Consider the following 17,761-nt stretch of genomic DNA (forward strand, 5'->3'; position numbering starts at 1 on the left):
TTCAGCGAATGAGCCAAATCTATACCGCTTGATATGTCTGTGTAAAGTACAATGAATCTAACGAGCTGAACTTCCACTAAAGAAAGGCTGTCTAGTTAATACATACACCAGTCTCGGTGGCGTTCATGTTGAGAGACAATACTCGCTTGAGGTACGCTGCTTTGACCTTTTCTAACTCTGCAAGGTTCCCTTCTGTAGAGTGCTTCCAGATGATGTCTGTGCCATTGTTCAGGACTGAGAATATTTTCATATTTAAAAGATTAAGGGCCTTCTTTTTGTCATATGCTTCAGGTTTCATATGTCATTTAAAGCTACTATGGCGCTTCTGGACTTCTCCTTCACATGTTTAGTGTTATTGTTACTTGCGGTTGCAGGGTGATACTCAAAATAGCAGAAATGTTTAACATTGGACAAAGGGAGGCCATTACATTGAATGCTGTCTTTTGGCATCATTCTACCTGCTCTCCTGAAGACCGTCGTGACGGTATTTTCTTCATTTATTCTGAGGCCGGTCTCAGTTGTCCTGAATACTCAACTGAATTTCTAAATACACACCTTTTTCGACACAATCATGAACACACCCCACCACAACAGGAAAACAGAAGATAGCGCTGGACCTCACTAGGCTTCGGACAATGAAGAATACCACATTGAAACTAGTCAGTCAGGTAATTTGTCTAATTTAACACAGTAGAGATGTTACAAAGTTAACCAGTGATCATACAAGTGTTAAAAGACTGTATCAATGAAGAATGTTTAAAATTTGGAGATTTTCTACGCTTTGGAAAGTTGCAGTCGTAAAAGTAATAACAAAACTTCCCAGACACAAGAATAAACATGCAACTACATCACGTCCAATTTGTCTGATTCCTGTAGTGGGGAAAATACATGGAAATACTGGTGATAGATCGCATTATATATTATGAAAAAGTAATGGAACGGAGAAAAACTCTCTCCGGCGCCGGGATTTGAACCCGCGTTTTCAGCTCTACGTGCTGATGCTTTATCCACTAAGCCACACCGGATACACCTCCGACGCCGGTTAGAATCGTCTCAGATTAAGCTCCAACTCTTGGGTTCCCTCTACTGGCCGACCTCTGCACTACGTCATAGATGTCTATGAACGCAGGACCGATGTCCACATATGTGCTGAGGTGCACTCGGTATGAGTGACTAGTTGGCCGGGATCCGACGGAATAAGCGCCGTCTTAAATCACGAAGTGATTTACGCATATCATATATATATATATTATTTTAATGTACCGAAGTACATATGATATTTCCATGCAGATATTCTGCGTCATCATACGATGAAAGAGCATTATATATTGCAACGAATATCTGAGTAGCGATCAATATGGATTCAGTACCAAAACGTCAACAGAAATTAAGAACTATCTAATAAACATCTACCATCTTGAGCAAAGTTATTTTACCAGTAGGAGAGCTCAAATTAATCTCTGTAATACCACTGTTACTAAATAAATCCAGAGGGGCTCCCCGCAAAAATCAAAATGATTCCTGACTTTTGGATCATTCTGTTACGAATTTCCCTGCCTGAGATCTGTTAGTGTTGGCTATCCAGATGATATTTTACTGTTGGTCAATACAGATTCTACTCCGAAATTAATCACGCATTCAAACTCAACTCTAATTGAAGATCTCCCTCGAATAAGGGTGTAACCTACAAATCTATAATACACGTTTCAGGAGAAAAGAACATAATTTCAGGAGCGTATTGCGTTAAGCCTATCTTTGCTAGCAGAATAATTTGATTAATAAAGGATACAAGTTAATTCAGCTATTGGATGTATTCATTTATTCCCATAGCAGCAATAGAACCCGCCACATGTCTGGCCATATGTTACTGATTCCCAGTATCTTCCATTCCCAAACAATCGAAGCCAACGGTGTAAAAGGCCAATCCACTATGACAGACTTTCAGACTCGTTGCTTTTACTTCTCAGGTTTAGCTAAACCATTTTCATAAGATTAAATTTCTGTACTTTTGACGTAGAACTAGGTCTTTGTACATCTTGATTACGCAACTTTTAACACTGCATCACTTCGGAATATGTATGATAAGAACTTTCTCGTGTTAAACTTTAACGTACCTCGTTTATATGTTTCGACCTATTTTGGGCCATCTTCAGAACTGGTCGTTGTTGGTCTTGGCGCCTCTTGTTTCCTGTGAGGGTGCGTTCGTAGTGTAGAGTCAAAGAGTGTATGTGTTTTGAAATTGAGTTGTGTGTTGAGAATATCGTTGGGGTGTGTTTTCGTGTGTCTGTATATTTTATATTGTTCTAGTGTGTTGAGTTTCTGGCTTTTTGGTTGGATGTGTAATATTTCCATGTCTGTGTTGATGTCTCTGTAGGTGTGGTTGGCATTTGTGATGTGTTCTGCATATGTGGAGGTGTTTTGTAATTTTGTTATGGCTGTGATGTGTTCTTTGTAACGTGTTTGAAATGATCTGCCTGTCTGTCTTATGTAGAAGTTGTTGCAGGTGTTATATTTGAGTTTGTATACGCCTGTGTGGTTGTATTTGTTTGTTTGTGTGTTGAGATGTTTTTGTAAAGTGTTATTTGTTCTATATGCGATGTTGTAATTTAATTTCTTGAATGAGGTTGCAATTTTATGTGTTTTTGTTTTCGTATGTTAGTGTGATGTATTTTTTGTGTTCTTGTGTTTGTGTTATATTCTTCTGTTTTTTGTGGTTTTGTTTTGTCTTACGTCTTATGTTGTCTATAATAGACATACATACATATTCCTTAGGTCTTTGTATTTGACATGCCAGGTCGATAACGATGTCTAAAATTGTATTATATTAGAATGGCTTGTAATTTTTGAATAAATAAACATAGCGAAATGAATGCACGAGTATACCATCGTGTAGACAAAACACGAAAACATTCGCACGAAAACGGTATGATCAAGTCCGACGAGGCGGGTGCGGAAAATATCCCTCGAAAACTGTGTAAGCAACCATATTACGCGCAAAATTCCGTGAGATTTCAATCGATTTGAACGTTTGGGGTGTTGATCGACCGAGCGAGACGAGATTGAGTAAATAAATACGAAATGAATGCTGCTGAACAGTAAAAAAAAAAACCTCGAAATTCAAACTTTTTTTTTTTTAATATTGGTCGACCAGCAAACTTGCTATACAGACCACTGTTAAATTATGAAATATCACATGCAGAATATCATGCTGAGGTTTGCTCTAAAGGCTCCTCTAATTAATTTTAATTAATTAATTAAACATTTATGTGAATAAAAATATGATGATTTTCTGTGTTAAATTTATGAAGAGTCGTCAGTATCACTAAGAAGGATGTCTTGAGGGAGTTTCCTTTTAAGTCTAGATGGCTGACAAGATCTTGCTCCAATGTTATATGTCACAGCTCCAGGAACACCAGGAAGTTTGTTGAAGAAAGATTTTGACATTGAATGGATGTACTGTTCTAGTGGAAGAATTCCCAATTCTTGATGCAGTTGTTGATTTCTTACAAACCAGGGGGCATTTGTTGCAGTACGCAGGAACTTGTTCTGGAGAACTTGTAGGCGATGCATGTGTGTCTTATTTGCAGTCCCCCACACTGGCGCTGCATAAGTTAAAAGAGGTCGTACAAGCGAGGTGTAGAGTAGCAGTGCACAGTCCAATCCAATTTGTGAATGTCTATTAACCAAAGGGTATAATTGTCGAACTCTAGAAGAGGTTAGTGTAGCAATGCGAGTTATATAGGCATTCTATGTAAGTTTCGTGTCTAATAATATTCCCAAATATTTGACAGCTTCTTGACTAGAGAGCCATGTAACTTGTTCATTTAGAAGAACCAATTGAGGTGGATTATGAATAGGCCTTAAAGAGAAGATTTTAGCTTCTGTCTTGGTAATGTTGAGTAGTAATCTCCAGTCAGAGAACCAAAATTTAAACTTTGAGAGGTAATGGTAAATGTGAGAACGAGTACAACAGGATAGGACATCCCAAGACGAATCAAACAAGCCCAAGATCACTGCTGTGGAGTACAAGAAACGGCAGCGATAGCACAAGAGGACGGCGGCGCACGGAAGCTCCGTGGAGTCTGTGGCTGCAGAAAGGTGAGACGCGTCACCCGAGCCGTCTACATAGGCTCAAAGAGTGAATTGGCGAACTGTGCAACACCATGCGGGACAAAATGGTCACCAGTTTCCAGTGGTGCCCGTGGATACTGAGCAGTCCTCGGTGACAAACGTAGTTCTGCGTTTATTTCATAAACTCTCCAGTTCATTTCAGTAGTGAGCCACTGTGATTTTTCTGTCTGACTAGCTGGGTAGTGCCAATGTTATTCTCTTGTGGAATTTAAGTTCTTTACGTAATAAAGCTTCCAAACTGAAGAGAAGTATGTCGACATATAATATTAATTTTTAATGTTTCAAAATGAAAGAATAAATTTCATTTTATAATCATACTTATTCATGTCAACCTGGACATTCTTCCTCAGACCTAAATATGTTTTAATGTAAGGGAATACGAAACACTGTAACGTCGTCATTTCTTGTTTAATGACTGATCTACTTAAACAACTCAGCAACCCATTTTAGATGTTTAAACACCATGTCTTCAACAGTACGCAGAATATTTCGAGACTACACTTTATACGAGATAGTTATCGCCAAAAGAATATGATGTGTAACATTTTCGATGAATGAGTCGAGGGCAATTGAGAAGGGGTTGTCTGCTAGCGTTTGCGTCGAGAGAGAAAGCGAAATCAAGGCAGCATTTATAATATTACCACATCTCAATTCACGCGTATACAGAAGAGAATTTAAATTCTCAGAAGACACTAATGACCTTAGCCGTTGATTACTATAAGCATGACACCAAACAAACCTCTTTCCTTCACTAACAATATTCTTTGTACGGTTCACAATCACACCACGTGTGGTTCTGCTGTCGTTTCTTTCGCGTTGGCAACGTTGCATCCAGCATCATGATGGCCGACAGCGTTCTGCTCATCGATGCATTGCAGACGACCGCCTTCCCAAATGCCACTGACTCTATAGTGGTTTCGCGACAGATTTCCTTTAGAGTACTTCGATTCTCTCTGCAATTCTGATTCCATGATTGTGAACTGTCGTCTTGTTATTTTATCGAGTGTGATTTTTCAGTTTGAGAATATCATTGTTTTTTTTATTTAGGGTTTGTATCATTTGTGCATAGGATTTCTAATAAACGGCAACCTTCTTTCGACAATATTTTGTTTTGATGTCTGATCAGTTGGTCACAGAGCACAGAGTGTAGGGTGGAACTTAGAAATGCAATACATGTTCATTTCTGAAAAGTAAAAGCATTTAATATTAATTTTTGCAAATAGAAAATCAAAAATCTAATGTATATATGTAAGAATGCTAACAATTTCATCGAGAAACCTGGAAATTTAAAGAATTCGCACTAAAAATGACATTTTGTTCAGTGGTTACATACACGCCTTCACAGTATCCTTTCTGCAGTTCAGTGATGGCAACTACTCTTGGAGATATTAAAAAGGACGCCAATGTGCATACGTAAGAGCTTAGTGTTAAAGAGAAGATAATTTCCTTCGATGGTGTCTCACATTGTAGTTTTAGCGATTTTACATTGAAAGGTATGATATATTTTATATTCACTCTTTAAAGCAATAGTTATTGAAGGGCACACTAGAATCTTCCCGGCATTTTCACGGCTTCTAAGACACTTTGTAAACAAGCTGTTCACCTTTACACTGCAGCTAAAATGAGGATGGCTGCTCATTTGATCTGTATAGCAATCTCTTGTCGTAGTCAAATTCCCTTATGCAGAGTAGAGTTGACGTTAATGAAGTTATCGAAAAACATTTGCTTTAATATAGAGCACTAAATGTTTATTTATTGCCATATTAGTATCTTAACTCTATATATTTTTAGGAGCCAAGCCTCATTTAATGAGATTCTGTACAGATTTTATTTTAGATTGTACGACTGTGCAATATCGCTATTTAAAGTCAAAATGATACATATCGTAAAACTGTTTTTACAAAATAAAAAATTCGCTTTATTTAGATTTATTAGGTTGAATGTGCGAATATGAAATACTGGTACCGAAATTTTAGATTGAATTCAATTTTTACTGTCCACAAATGGCCGAAATCCCATTCATGCTTCATTGAATGATGGATTCAATTTGGTTGTAGAAGAAAGGGAAAGTCGTGCTCATTCACTAATTAAAACGAAAGAATGCCTTAAAGGAAAAGGAGGTAGAAAGTTCAGTTATTCTTTCTGCAGACTATTCCATTATGTAGCCTATGTAATTTTGTGCGTAGCTGAGTTCATAGTTTGTACAATGTTATCGTAATTAGTTGTACACAAGCAGGAAAAAAATATATATACTTCAAATTTCTTTACAATTGCGTTGTCACTTTAAGGTACAAATGTATTTACGTACTTGACTTCTAGTTGAGTCATATGTACCGTAAAAAGAAACAAAGAAAAGTTTCGAAATAAGGGTGAAAAGTTGCTGTGAAAGTTGGGGGGGGGGGGCGGAGAGATGCAGGCAGGTGGGATCGCTCCGTCGAGGAGGAAAGGTTAGGCGAGTCTTCGTAAGGTCGGATCAGTGACAGGTTAGATTAGGTTAGTTTAAGCTTTTGCTTTGCATATACTCATAATTCTCTAAGAATGTCACTACCCCACGCAAACCTCTATCTCCCACGCTATACCACAGTATCTTTGGTGGGGAGGTCCTTGCTATCCACCTTCCTTTTGTAACGCTATTGTAAAGATTTACCAATTCTTTGCTTCCAGGTTATTTTAATTTCACATTGCATACACTTCCAGCATCATTTTCTGATATTGGGCTCATTTAAATTGCTGTTTTTCTTTTACCTCTTGTTTGATTGTTAAATGCTGAGTTCTCATGTCAGAGTAAGTGGACCTAATAAAATTCCAACGTTTTGTAGCAGTGATACTTTCCTGTCTGTGAGCTAATATCACGTTTTATGCTATAGTTGTTACAATCTATTCTACTGTTGGATAGGATGGTCGCTATATAGTTACTTAATAAAATTATGAGTAGAAATGGAGTTGTGATTGTGAGTGTAGTGGAAAGAAAACAACAGTACGGTAATATGTTTGGTGTTTTACTTACATTAATTGGTATTAACGGAAATAGATTTTTGTGACTCAATATAGGCTAGGTGTAGACAACCGGCATAGCCCAGAAGTCTCCTGCACTTGGGCTGGATTTGATTCCTATTTGGACAGAGCACCTGGTTGGGTTTTTCTGAAGTTTTCGCCAATTAATGGCAAGTCCTCAGCCTCGTGCTAAATATCATCTCGCTATCACCAATTTCATTGATACTAGATATAATTTAGTAATTGATATAGCATTGTTAAATAGCGAACTAAAAGTAAAACTTTTTGTTCCAGTTCTTTTGGGAGACGAATAAACAAATTCCCTTTCTCCAGTATGCTCTACACGTGGTGATTGAAAGTGGAGATGATTTGTTTACCTTCTTGCAAATATTCCCTTTCTCTAAAGCAAGCACTCCAACTGTTGGCTCTGTGACATTACATGTTTCTGCTCTCGAGTTCCTAGAGTGAGGAAGGATACGTAAAAGACCTAGGGAGAATGGCAGTGAAAGGGATGGTGATGTTTAAATAGCAGAGCCAGAACATTACCTTCCCTCATGTGCTCTACCAGCTCTGTTCCGACAGGGGAAATACACTCCGACATCACAGGTTGGCCAGTTGGAAATGACTGCTCTAAAACAACGAAGCCTGTTTCAGCCCTTCTAGAAAAAGTGTTAAGTTTTCTGTAACTTTAGAATATTCTTTTGACAGTGAAAACAATGACATCAGATACCTAAATAACATAGCACTTACTCACCAATATTCACCAAAAATTGCCCTTGCAACTTCTTCAGAGCTTAAAAGAGCATGTTAGCGTACTTGACAAAATTAAGTTTTAAACTCGCAGACTAAACAACTGCGATGTCACCAGACAGTAACATGAGATATGGCCAAGGTTCAAGTCGAAATCATTATCAGGTGATAAATTTAATTTCTGTAAGGACAACACCATTTATTATAGGTAACAGTCTGGGATAACTACCCTTTGAAATGGAAAAGCCTTCAAGAGGGAGAAAGTAATGCTGCCCCCAATAAAAAACATGTGAGAGTCGTGAAAAGAACCTTTTATTGAGATATATTCGTTACATTGATATTTGACATATTGCTGTGTTTATTTATTTATTTATTTAACCTGGTAGAGATAAGGCCATCAGGCCTTCTCTTCCCCTCTACCAGGGATTACAACTACAATACTAAGAATACAATTATAATTACAATTAATATTAAATATACAGATACAATAAAAATCAAAGTACTAAAAGATTAACTGATTAATAAAAGCTAGACAGTTTATTGTAAAAGTTAAGAAGAGAGAAGCATTTCTCTTATTGATTAAGTACAAATTAAACCTATTCTATGCAGTAAGAAAATGCTTAATAAGCTTGCTTTTGAACGCTACTAAATTCCGACAGTTTCTGATGTCACTGGGTAGGGTATTCCACAAGCGCAAGAGCGAGATTGTGTATGATGATGAATACAATGATGTCTTATGTGTTCGTATGGCTAGTATGCGGCTATTTTGCGTGTGTGTGAAGAGATTATGATATGATGACAGGTAACTAAAACGGGAGGCAAGGTAGGTAGGTGTAGAAGTGTGAAGGACTTGGAAAAGGAGAACAAGAGAATGAAAATTTCTACGTTCGTTAAGCCGTAGCCAGTTTAGAGTTTGGAAGGATGGGGTAATGTGGTCAGCGCGACGGACATCGCAGACGAAGCGAACACAAGAATTATGAACACGTAATCTTTACGACTGGTTGACATTGAGGTCAGTCAGTAGAAAATCGCAATAATCGAAGTGGGGCATTACTAGTGTATCCACTAGTATTTTCTTGAGTGATAGCGGAAGAAATTTTCGAATGCTGTTTAAGGAATGTAGTATGGAAAGCACTTTTTTGGTAATATGGGTTACTTTGTTATTCCAGTTTAAATGCGTATCAAAGTAAACTCCAAGGTTTTTAACACAGGAAGCCTCTCAGGGGACCTCTCCCTTTCGTCCCAGTCAGAGTACAAATTATCCTAAGAGTTGCACATTTGGTGGTGTCATGTCATTGGTTGTAATAGGCCTATTTCATCTTTTTGTAGCAACAAATTCTATAAATGAATTTCTCTATGCAGAAAGGGCTTCAGTCCATAGCACACAAAATGTGGAGATAGCCTAACTAAAACTGTCTCTCTTCTCTTTTCTTCCCTTTCTGTGAGAAACAATTAATTATGTGAAGCACATAATTGAAGCACTTTCTGCTGCTACCTTGAGTCTAATACATTACAAACTTAAGGCATTTCTGCATATAGCGATTCAAATTACTATTTCTGACATGCCAGTAACTTCACATGTAGGCCTAAGCTTCATTATTTCTTAGTGTTATCCTCGGATTATTTTCTTCAATTGTTTTTAAAACTTTAAGGACTCATCTGTTTCAACTTTTATATGAGATCCCTTTCCAATGTTAATATGGTTAAACTGTGACGTTTCCATACATTCTTCTGCTGTGAACATTTACTATGTTTCTAAAATGCTGTACATCAATTTGAACTCCTACACTGTTAAATTTATGACACGCTGATTATCATTAGCACTACATGTGTACACAAAATAACTGATGGAACTATTCGTTATGTTGTTATTGTTTGTTGTTTTCTAATGCCAGGCTTTGGACAATAAAGTCATTTGACCTCTTGCACTCCAATATTTTTCAAAGATATTATCATGGTCAGCCACTGAAGCACAGATTTTGAGGTGTTCCGAATCCATTTCTTGGTTTGAGTTGCACAATGGGCAGTTAGGGGACTGATATATTCCAATTCTATGTTATACCACCAGCATTCCATTGTAAGATGTTTAGTTGATTCTGTACCATTAAAGTAGTCCCCGCCCGGAGATCCGATTGGGGGACTATTTTACCTCCGGATAATTTTACCTTAATGGTACTCATGAATATTGGAGTGAAAATGGCAAGTTGTAGCCGATTTAAGTGAACACCATATTTTAATGTTTTTGTGGCTACTTCATTCACACAACCCCAGAATGTCTGGAGGACCACACCTGCTGTTGGTCAACGGGTCCATTGGACCTAGCTGGGAGATCTTGTTGATCACAAGCTTTCCCTCCTTAAGCCACTGGAGGACGATTTTAGTGCCATAGCAGGTCAGCACTAGGAACAGAAAAGTAGAAAGAGGAGGAAGGAAAGTGAAATGAACCCCTAGGCCTCGAATGCTTTAATGCCGTCGGGGTCGAAGAAAGTAAGAGTTCAGTCAGAGGACTGGATAGGAAAGGGTAAAGAGTGAATCAGGTATTGAATAGAGGAAAATTATACCAAATTCAGTCATTAACTCATCAAGCTGACCAGTGCTAATTGATGAGTAGCCCCTCCCTTTAGTTCAGCTCGTAAAATTATGCTTACTAACAGCTGCACCACGGGAAGGTAGGGATGGGACATTGGGTATTTGTCCAGGTTGGTTCCTTAAAGCCTTCAATGGGAAGGATTAAAGGCTTTCCCCCCTGTATCCGACAGATACCCTTTTGCAGCCACTATTTGTTATATACATTTTTACATCGTAATATTTATACAGTAGAACCTCGATAATCCGAACACACTACGAATTGTACAGAAACAGAAATAAAATTTGGAGCTCCCTTATTGTATAAGTTTTGCCTACAACACACTGCATATGTGGAGTAAACAAGAGTCCCTGTGGAGTAACGGTTAGCATGCCTGACCTTGAAACCAGGTGACGTGGGTTCGAATCCCGTTCAAGCAAATTACCTGGTTGAGGTTTTTTCCAGTTTTTCCTCGAGCCAATATGAGCAAATGTTGGGTAACTATCAGTGCTGGATTCCGGACTCATTTCACCGGCATTATCACCTTCATTTCATTCATATGCTAAATAACGTGAGATGTTGATGCAGCGTCGTGAAATAACCCACCAAAAAAAAAAAGAGTCCCTGTATATGTGCTATTTGTGGACAGCTGTGTGAAATTATTGCCTACATATAGGTGGCCTCCCATCAAAACTCACTCCAAATTATTATTCACAAGTTTAAGAATGTCAACTTCATATTTAGTAATTAAAACATCTGTTCCTTGTAAGGAATTTATTTCTCTTGCAGACATGATCTGAATTACTTTCGTTGTATTTTACTTTGCATCACTTGCCTTGTAACTGCGAGTATAACTATGTTTTATAGTTTCAGAACTGTATTGTATTGTTTCAGGATGAAGATAGTATTAAAAAATGTGAGTGGTGAGAGTATCACAATTGATGTCAAACCTGATGATACCTTCTATGACCTGAAAACAAGAATTCAAAATGAATCTGGTATCCAACTTGATCTTGAACAATTGAATTTCAAAGGGAAGAAGATAACCGATGACCAGATAGTTGCTGAATATTTCTTTGATGGTTGGTACAATCTAACTTGAAGCTGTAGGTTGTATCTTAATCTAACCGTAGGAAAATAATATAATTGACTCTTTGTGACAAAGGAAAAAAAAAATTTCATGTGAATATGGCTTCAATTCTTAATTATTACTATGTGATAGCAATTTTGATCTTAAAAATAGGGGGGTTATTGTGTTAAGTATGAGACAAAGTACAAAATACCAAAACAAATCTTGCAAAAGTACTATTTCATCATAAGTACGATGGTGGACAAAAAGATTGCCTAGCTAGAATATTTCTAAGTCGCATTGAGTATCGTTGTGTAAATGTCCAGTGTTGGAAGTGTCTGTTCACAAATTTATGACGATATAACATGTCTGTTGATTAAACCATTAAGGTGAAAGAGATAAGAATGAGGATGCAGTATGTGCGAGGGGTTTATTTGTATTATTAAACTGAATTACTACGATTTGTTGGAAAATTGACGTTCCAATGTGAAAAAAGGCTTGATGATAAAGAATGTCACATCTGTAGAAAAACCAAAACAATAAATGGTACATAGACTGATCAATGATACAGAACATGACTAAATGGCCAAGTAGTTACGCTAGGAGATAGCTCATGCAAAGGCTTGGATTCAGGCTCTGGTGGTATCTTTCTTTTTTCACCCCCTTTCTTAACCTAGCTCAGAGTAATTTCTTTGGTGTTTTGTATGTGTGTTGCTCAGTAATTTCAGTATTAGGATAATATGCAAAGGGTTATGCCATTTATAGCATATAATACAGTATTTTAATATTTCCAATATTACTATAATACAGATGTTAATTATTTAATGCACATGTTGTGGTTATCTAATGCTAAGTTCTTAGCAATATAACCATTAATTCTCTTGCTGTCCAATATAGGAGAGTGATGTAGCAAAAATATAACTGTTTTAATATAGACACCATAAAGAAAATGTATATGAGCTATTCCATCTCAAATCGACCGAAATATAGACAAAATTGACCTTACAATTTCTAAATACAATGAAACTTTTTTTGTACGTAGAGAACTGTGATACAATGCTTTGTGCAAAGTTTGAGGCATCAGAACTTCATAGTGTTTAAATTTAAAATATTTAAATTTATTGTATTTTCATAAAATTAGCAACTTTAAACTGTTGTAGCTCCGAAACCCTTTCATCCAATGATCAAAGTCATGGTTTATTTTGATGCTGAGAAATTAATGTTTATATTGACATATAAACAGATTTTCTTACTTTTTATGGAAATGGAGAAATTTAGATTTTTCCTCATTAAGACGCCTTTGCCTAGAAAAAAATATTTTAAAAAGTTAGATTCCGCATTGAAAGTACAAATAAACACATATATATGTGTATGGTATGTTGATAAGAAAGTATTGAAAATATCAAATAAAGAAAATAAATAGTACGCGCGTGAACTAACCAGCTGACTGTGAGACGGGAGCTAGCCGAGGCAAGCAAGGCCAGGATACAAACACGTGATGTTTCGTCTAGTAGCGCATAGCTGGGCTAGCTTCATCACAAGTTTTCATAAATACAGGAGTAAAATGACGCCCAACGCTCGCTTATCTTCAGCTCTCAGCCAGTGTGTGCGATACTGCGCCGTTCAAGTCCAGGCATGTGAAAATAATTTATTTAATACCCTCGAAACTTATTGCCATACCACTAAGCAAACAATGCCGAATCTCTGTTAATAATGCAAGGTTTTTTCTCAGTATTTTTTTACATTTTTACAAATTGGCAAAAAGCCTAAAAGTAAGTAAAATCAGATTATCCACCAACCACATCCCTTTTTCACTGCTTAGGGAATACTTATGCATGCCATGATAGGTCAGCATGCTGAAATGGCTGTGGCTCAGTCCCAGAACCTCTTTTAAAAACAGGTTTCACCACAGGAAGGTGAGGATGGGATTTCAGTAGGAGAGATTATAGAGTGCCCTTCACTACCTCTAGCAACCCTTATAGCACATGTATAAGAGATATATGAATTGATTTAATCTAAATTAATAGTTACATGTAGGTGCGTATAATATTCAGTTTGCCGTAGCTCACGTGAACCACGTGTTAGGGCTCATAATTTCAACTTGGGCGATCTTTTTGCCCAACATTGTACAATACGTGTTTGCAATACAGAATGTTGGAAACTTTTATCTTAAGTTATGCAACATTTTTATTATTTTATTTCACAGAGCGTGAAACAGTTATCACTATTTTATGAATGGTGTGTTTATGTATTGAAGAGCTAATTCTCCCTGCACAAAACCCACGTTTACAGCAAGTATTTTAAAAATTTCATTTTTCGTAAATGTACTTGACTGTACACATATGAATCACGTACAACTTCCAAAGCTATGTGGACCAATCAGCTGATCGCAGATAAGCTACAATCTGATTCACAGTGATGTATTTCCTAAAGGGAGAAGTAATTGCACGACTGTGTGGAATTAGGCACATGTTCATATGAACGTTTTTACTCAGAATGACTGTAAGTACCAATATAACATTTGGTGACTCACTCTTTATAATATAACATAAACTTAGCTCCAGGCATGAACAGAGATGAGAGTTCTGGGACCCCCTCCTTTTTATGAATTTTTTTTTACTAACATTTTTAGTTACAGAACAAAGAGGTTTTCTGTACTTTCTTTAGTGACAATTCGAAATTTGTAAGTTTATATATGTATACCTTACATAAACTTGTACTCTAGCTTTTGTATGTTAGCTATATAAAAACAAATCTGTTTCAAATGAATATCAATACAAATGATGCAGTAAAGCAATATGTAAAATGTATGCTTTACAGCTATACAGATTTAGATTGTGTTAGATGTGACTGCCTGTTATTACAGTGAAACTTCCCTTAATGGACACTTCCCAACAGTGGACTCCTCTCAATAGCGGACATTTTAAAATTCCCCTGCAAAATAACATTGCCCCTTATGATAAAATTCTTCCAAATAGGGGACATTCTCAATAACGGACGCAGACACTGAAATGTATCTCCCAACAACAATTAAAACTTCCAAATAACAGACAGCGTGAAAGAAAAAAAAAAAGAAAAAGACTGTTGTAAATTAAACGGAATTCTTTGCAACAATTATTATCGTACATTTGAATGTTCTTGTACTTTATTGAAGGTAAGCAGTACAGTTGTTATAGTCCCGACACTGTTATTTCCGGCGTGACTCCGCCTCTTTGCTTACGTCTTAGAAAGTGAAGGCTCTATAAAGTCTAGGTAGGTAGTATCATTCGCCATTTTTGTTCTTACGTTGCCGAGCTATCATACGAGGAATCTATTAGCAACACCGTCAAACATTATCATGTCGTAGCTCCTATGATAATAAATCAAATGCAATGTAATTCAGCAAATAATTGAGTGGCAAATAACGTCTTCATGTGCTTTCTGCGAACGCCAACTAAAGAGCTAAAATGGTGGGCGATTATATTAAGTATTTATCGAGCCTTAAGAAATGAATCAGCAAATCACAATATGCACACGTTTAAATGTAGCCAACCTGCAACGCGATTGGCTGCCAGAAATTAGAGCGACGGGACTATAGTTGTGATACTGTATGTGAGCAGTCCGTACTTTCTTAGTTTGTCAAGTTGAGTGTTCGCAAGTACAGTCACATTAAAAATGTCACAAAAACGTAAACGTTTGTCACTAAAAGAGAAAGTGGATATTGTAAAGCATAGTGAGAAGGAGAAATTAAGTGTTCGTGAGGTGGCCACAAAGTTTAATGTGGGGAAAAACTCAGGTTAGTGATGTTTATTTCATTTACAAAACATTTACTGGTACGATTTCTCTCTGGATGAATACTGTAAACAATCTCACTGTATACTGTACTGTAGACCTAGTGTAAAATATAGTGTTGAATATGTATGAGAAATTTTAATGTATCATATACATACTAACGATTTTCTAAATAACGGAAATTTAATTTTTCCCCCGCGGTGTCCGCTATTGGGAAGTTTCACTGTATCAGTAAATTTAATTTCTTGAAATGCAAGTACAGACAGCTTCCAATTTTATTCAGTTGTAAGTTCCAAAAAACAAATATCTGATTGACTTTTACTCGTAATCTACATTTCAACTCTCCTTCATTTAAAGAAATGGAACTGCCTGAAGGTAATATAATATCGTTTTTAGACAGCCATTCCTAAAAGTACATCTTCCAACTCTAAGCAGGGATGCATGTTGAAAAATTATTATACAGTAGCACGCAAAAATATTTTTAACGATCATGTTTCACTTTTGCACCTATTGTCGGTTGTTTCCTACAGGAAGTCATATAGCAGCAATCGCAACCGATCAATAAAGCGGTTAAAACATTGGCAGGCGTACTTTTAAAAATGTCTGTTTTTGGTTAAGAAAATTACATAAATTAAATAAATTACTTCAGAAACTATTTTATTGATAGCTGTATGAAACAATAAAATTGGGAATTAATTTAATTATACAAATCAGGAAACACCCAGTCTTGAATTGGGGACTTCTCAGCCTGCAGTCGAATGTTTTGTCTCCAAACTATATCACCACTTGGTTTTAATGTGATAAAGTTTCACTATTACAGTGAGGGAGGAATACAGTAGTGGAGAAGTCATGAATATTGTCTATACCAGCACGGACAAACGGCTGTCTAAAAATAGTGTGTGACATATGATACACATGTTAAAAATGATTTTATTTTGTGTGTGTGACCTCGTTCTGCAAACACAATGAGTCACAAAGTAAAATATAATTTTAACACTTGTATTGTAAATAACTTTTAATGTATAATAAATTCATTATCCTATTATAACATATTTCTGTTTATTATTATTATTATTATTATTATTATTATTATTATTATTATTATTATTATTATTTCTAAATCAATGCCTCTGTTTTCCTTTTGCCAATTTTATGGCATTATATATAAATAAACATAGGCCGTGTCTCAAAGCTCAAATCTATACTATTAATGCACTAGTCACTAACAACTATACTGTTTTCGCTGTAAGAAAAATCCTAATGTAAAAACAAGCACGTGGCTGTCATACCCGTGATTGGCTCACAGTCGAAACACTCACACGACGCAGAAAAATATAGTCCGTATTTGGAAACTATCATCTTGTATTATTTGAAAATAAAAAATTGAATTCTAGTTGTTAAATACAGTGAAACATATAACTTCACTCATATGTAAAACGATATGTAAAAGAAAAGCTACTTTTATATTTTGTTATGTACTATGAATGCGCTCAGTTGGTAGAGCAGCTGGCTACGGACTGGAAGGTCCGTGGTTCGATCCCAGGTGGTGACAGGATTTTTTCTCGTTGCCAAACTTTCAGAACGGCCCCAAGGTTCACTCAGTCTTCTATAAAAAAAATTGAGTACCGGGTCTTTCCCGGGGGTAAAAGGCGGTCAGAGCGTGGTGCCGACCACACCACCTCATTCTAGTGCCGAGGTCATGGAAAGCATGGGGCTCTACCTCCATGCCCCCCAAGTGCCTTCATGGCATGTTACAGGGATTCCTTTACCTTTTTACTATGAATGCGGATGAATACCAACAGTAATACCGAAATAGTCTGTTCTTGTAACAAGCTGGCGTCACTTGAGCTCGTAGTTGTTCACATAAGCACGTGGTACTGAAGTATGGCTTCTGCATCCTGGGTGTGTGTGGTTATTAAACATAAGAGTAGAAACCCTCTGAAAAGCGGAGAAAAACAAATAGTCTTAAATGTATATAATAAGTTAAGTGAGTAATTATAAAGTAAATGTTTCCTAAGCAAATGAATGCATAGTGGTGAGGTTAGGCCTACTTGACGAGTAACGGGAAATGTTTAACATGAAACAGAATGTACAACAGTAGGCGGGAACATGTACTGAGATTCTATGGTGCCAAACAGCAGCCAATGGAGCCTCACTTCAGTCACGTGCTATTGTTTACATTAGGATTTTTCTTACAGGGAAAAGATTATAGCAGACTAATGAACTACACACTAGGGAGCTTTGGATATGTATGCTTAAATCATGGCCTTCTTTATAGACTATTTTTATTAAAAAAAAATGACACCACTGTGTAGACTGAGGCCTGTCCCAGAGCTACATTTACAGCTGAAGAGAACTGGATAGGCGAAATGCAAATTGTCTATAATTGACCAATGAAATATCCCTGTAAAGCAGTGGTGCTCAAACATTTTTGCAATACAGAACCCTCATTAGTAAAAACAGTGAATGGTGGAACCTGT

General features: G+C 36.7%; 1 protein-coding gene across 2 annotated transcripts in view; it reads left to right on the plus strand.

Moving 5' to 3' along the window:
- The first annotated feature begins 5,481 nt into the window (after positions 1–5,481).
- LOC138692906 (zinc finger protein 665-like) overlaps positions 5,482–17,761 on the plus strand; it is a 34,978-nt gene continuing 22,698 nt past the window's right edge. The window contains exons 1-2 of one of the 2 annotated variants that reach the window (XM_069816239.1): positions 5,482–5,624; positions 11,336–11,523. In XM_069816239.1, coding sequence (XP_069672340.1) covers positions 11,337–11,523 — 187 coding nt within the window. In that variant the 5' untranslated portion in view covers positions 5,482–5,624; position 11,336. Of the gene's footprint in view, positions 5,625–11,335; positions 11,524–13,716; positions 14,013–17,761 lie in introns of those variants that run through there. The other variant, XM_069816240.1, reaches the window with a different exon arrangement.

The sequence above is a fragment of the Periplaneta americana genome, chromosome 17 (assembly GCF_040183065.1).
Source record: "Periplaneta americana isolate PAMFEO1 chromosome 17, P.americana_PAMFEO1_priV1, whole genome shotgun sequence".
Classification (NCBI taxonomy): domain Eukaryota; kingdom Metazoa; phylum Arthropoda; class Insecta; order Blattodea; family Blattidae; genus Periplaneta; species Periplaneta americana.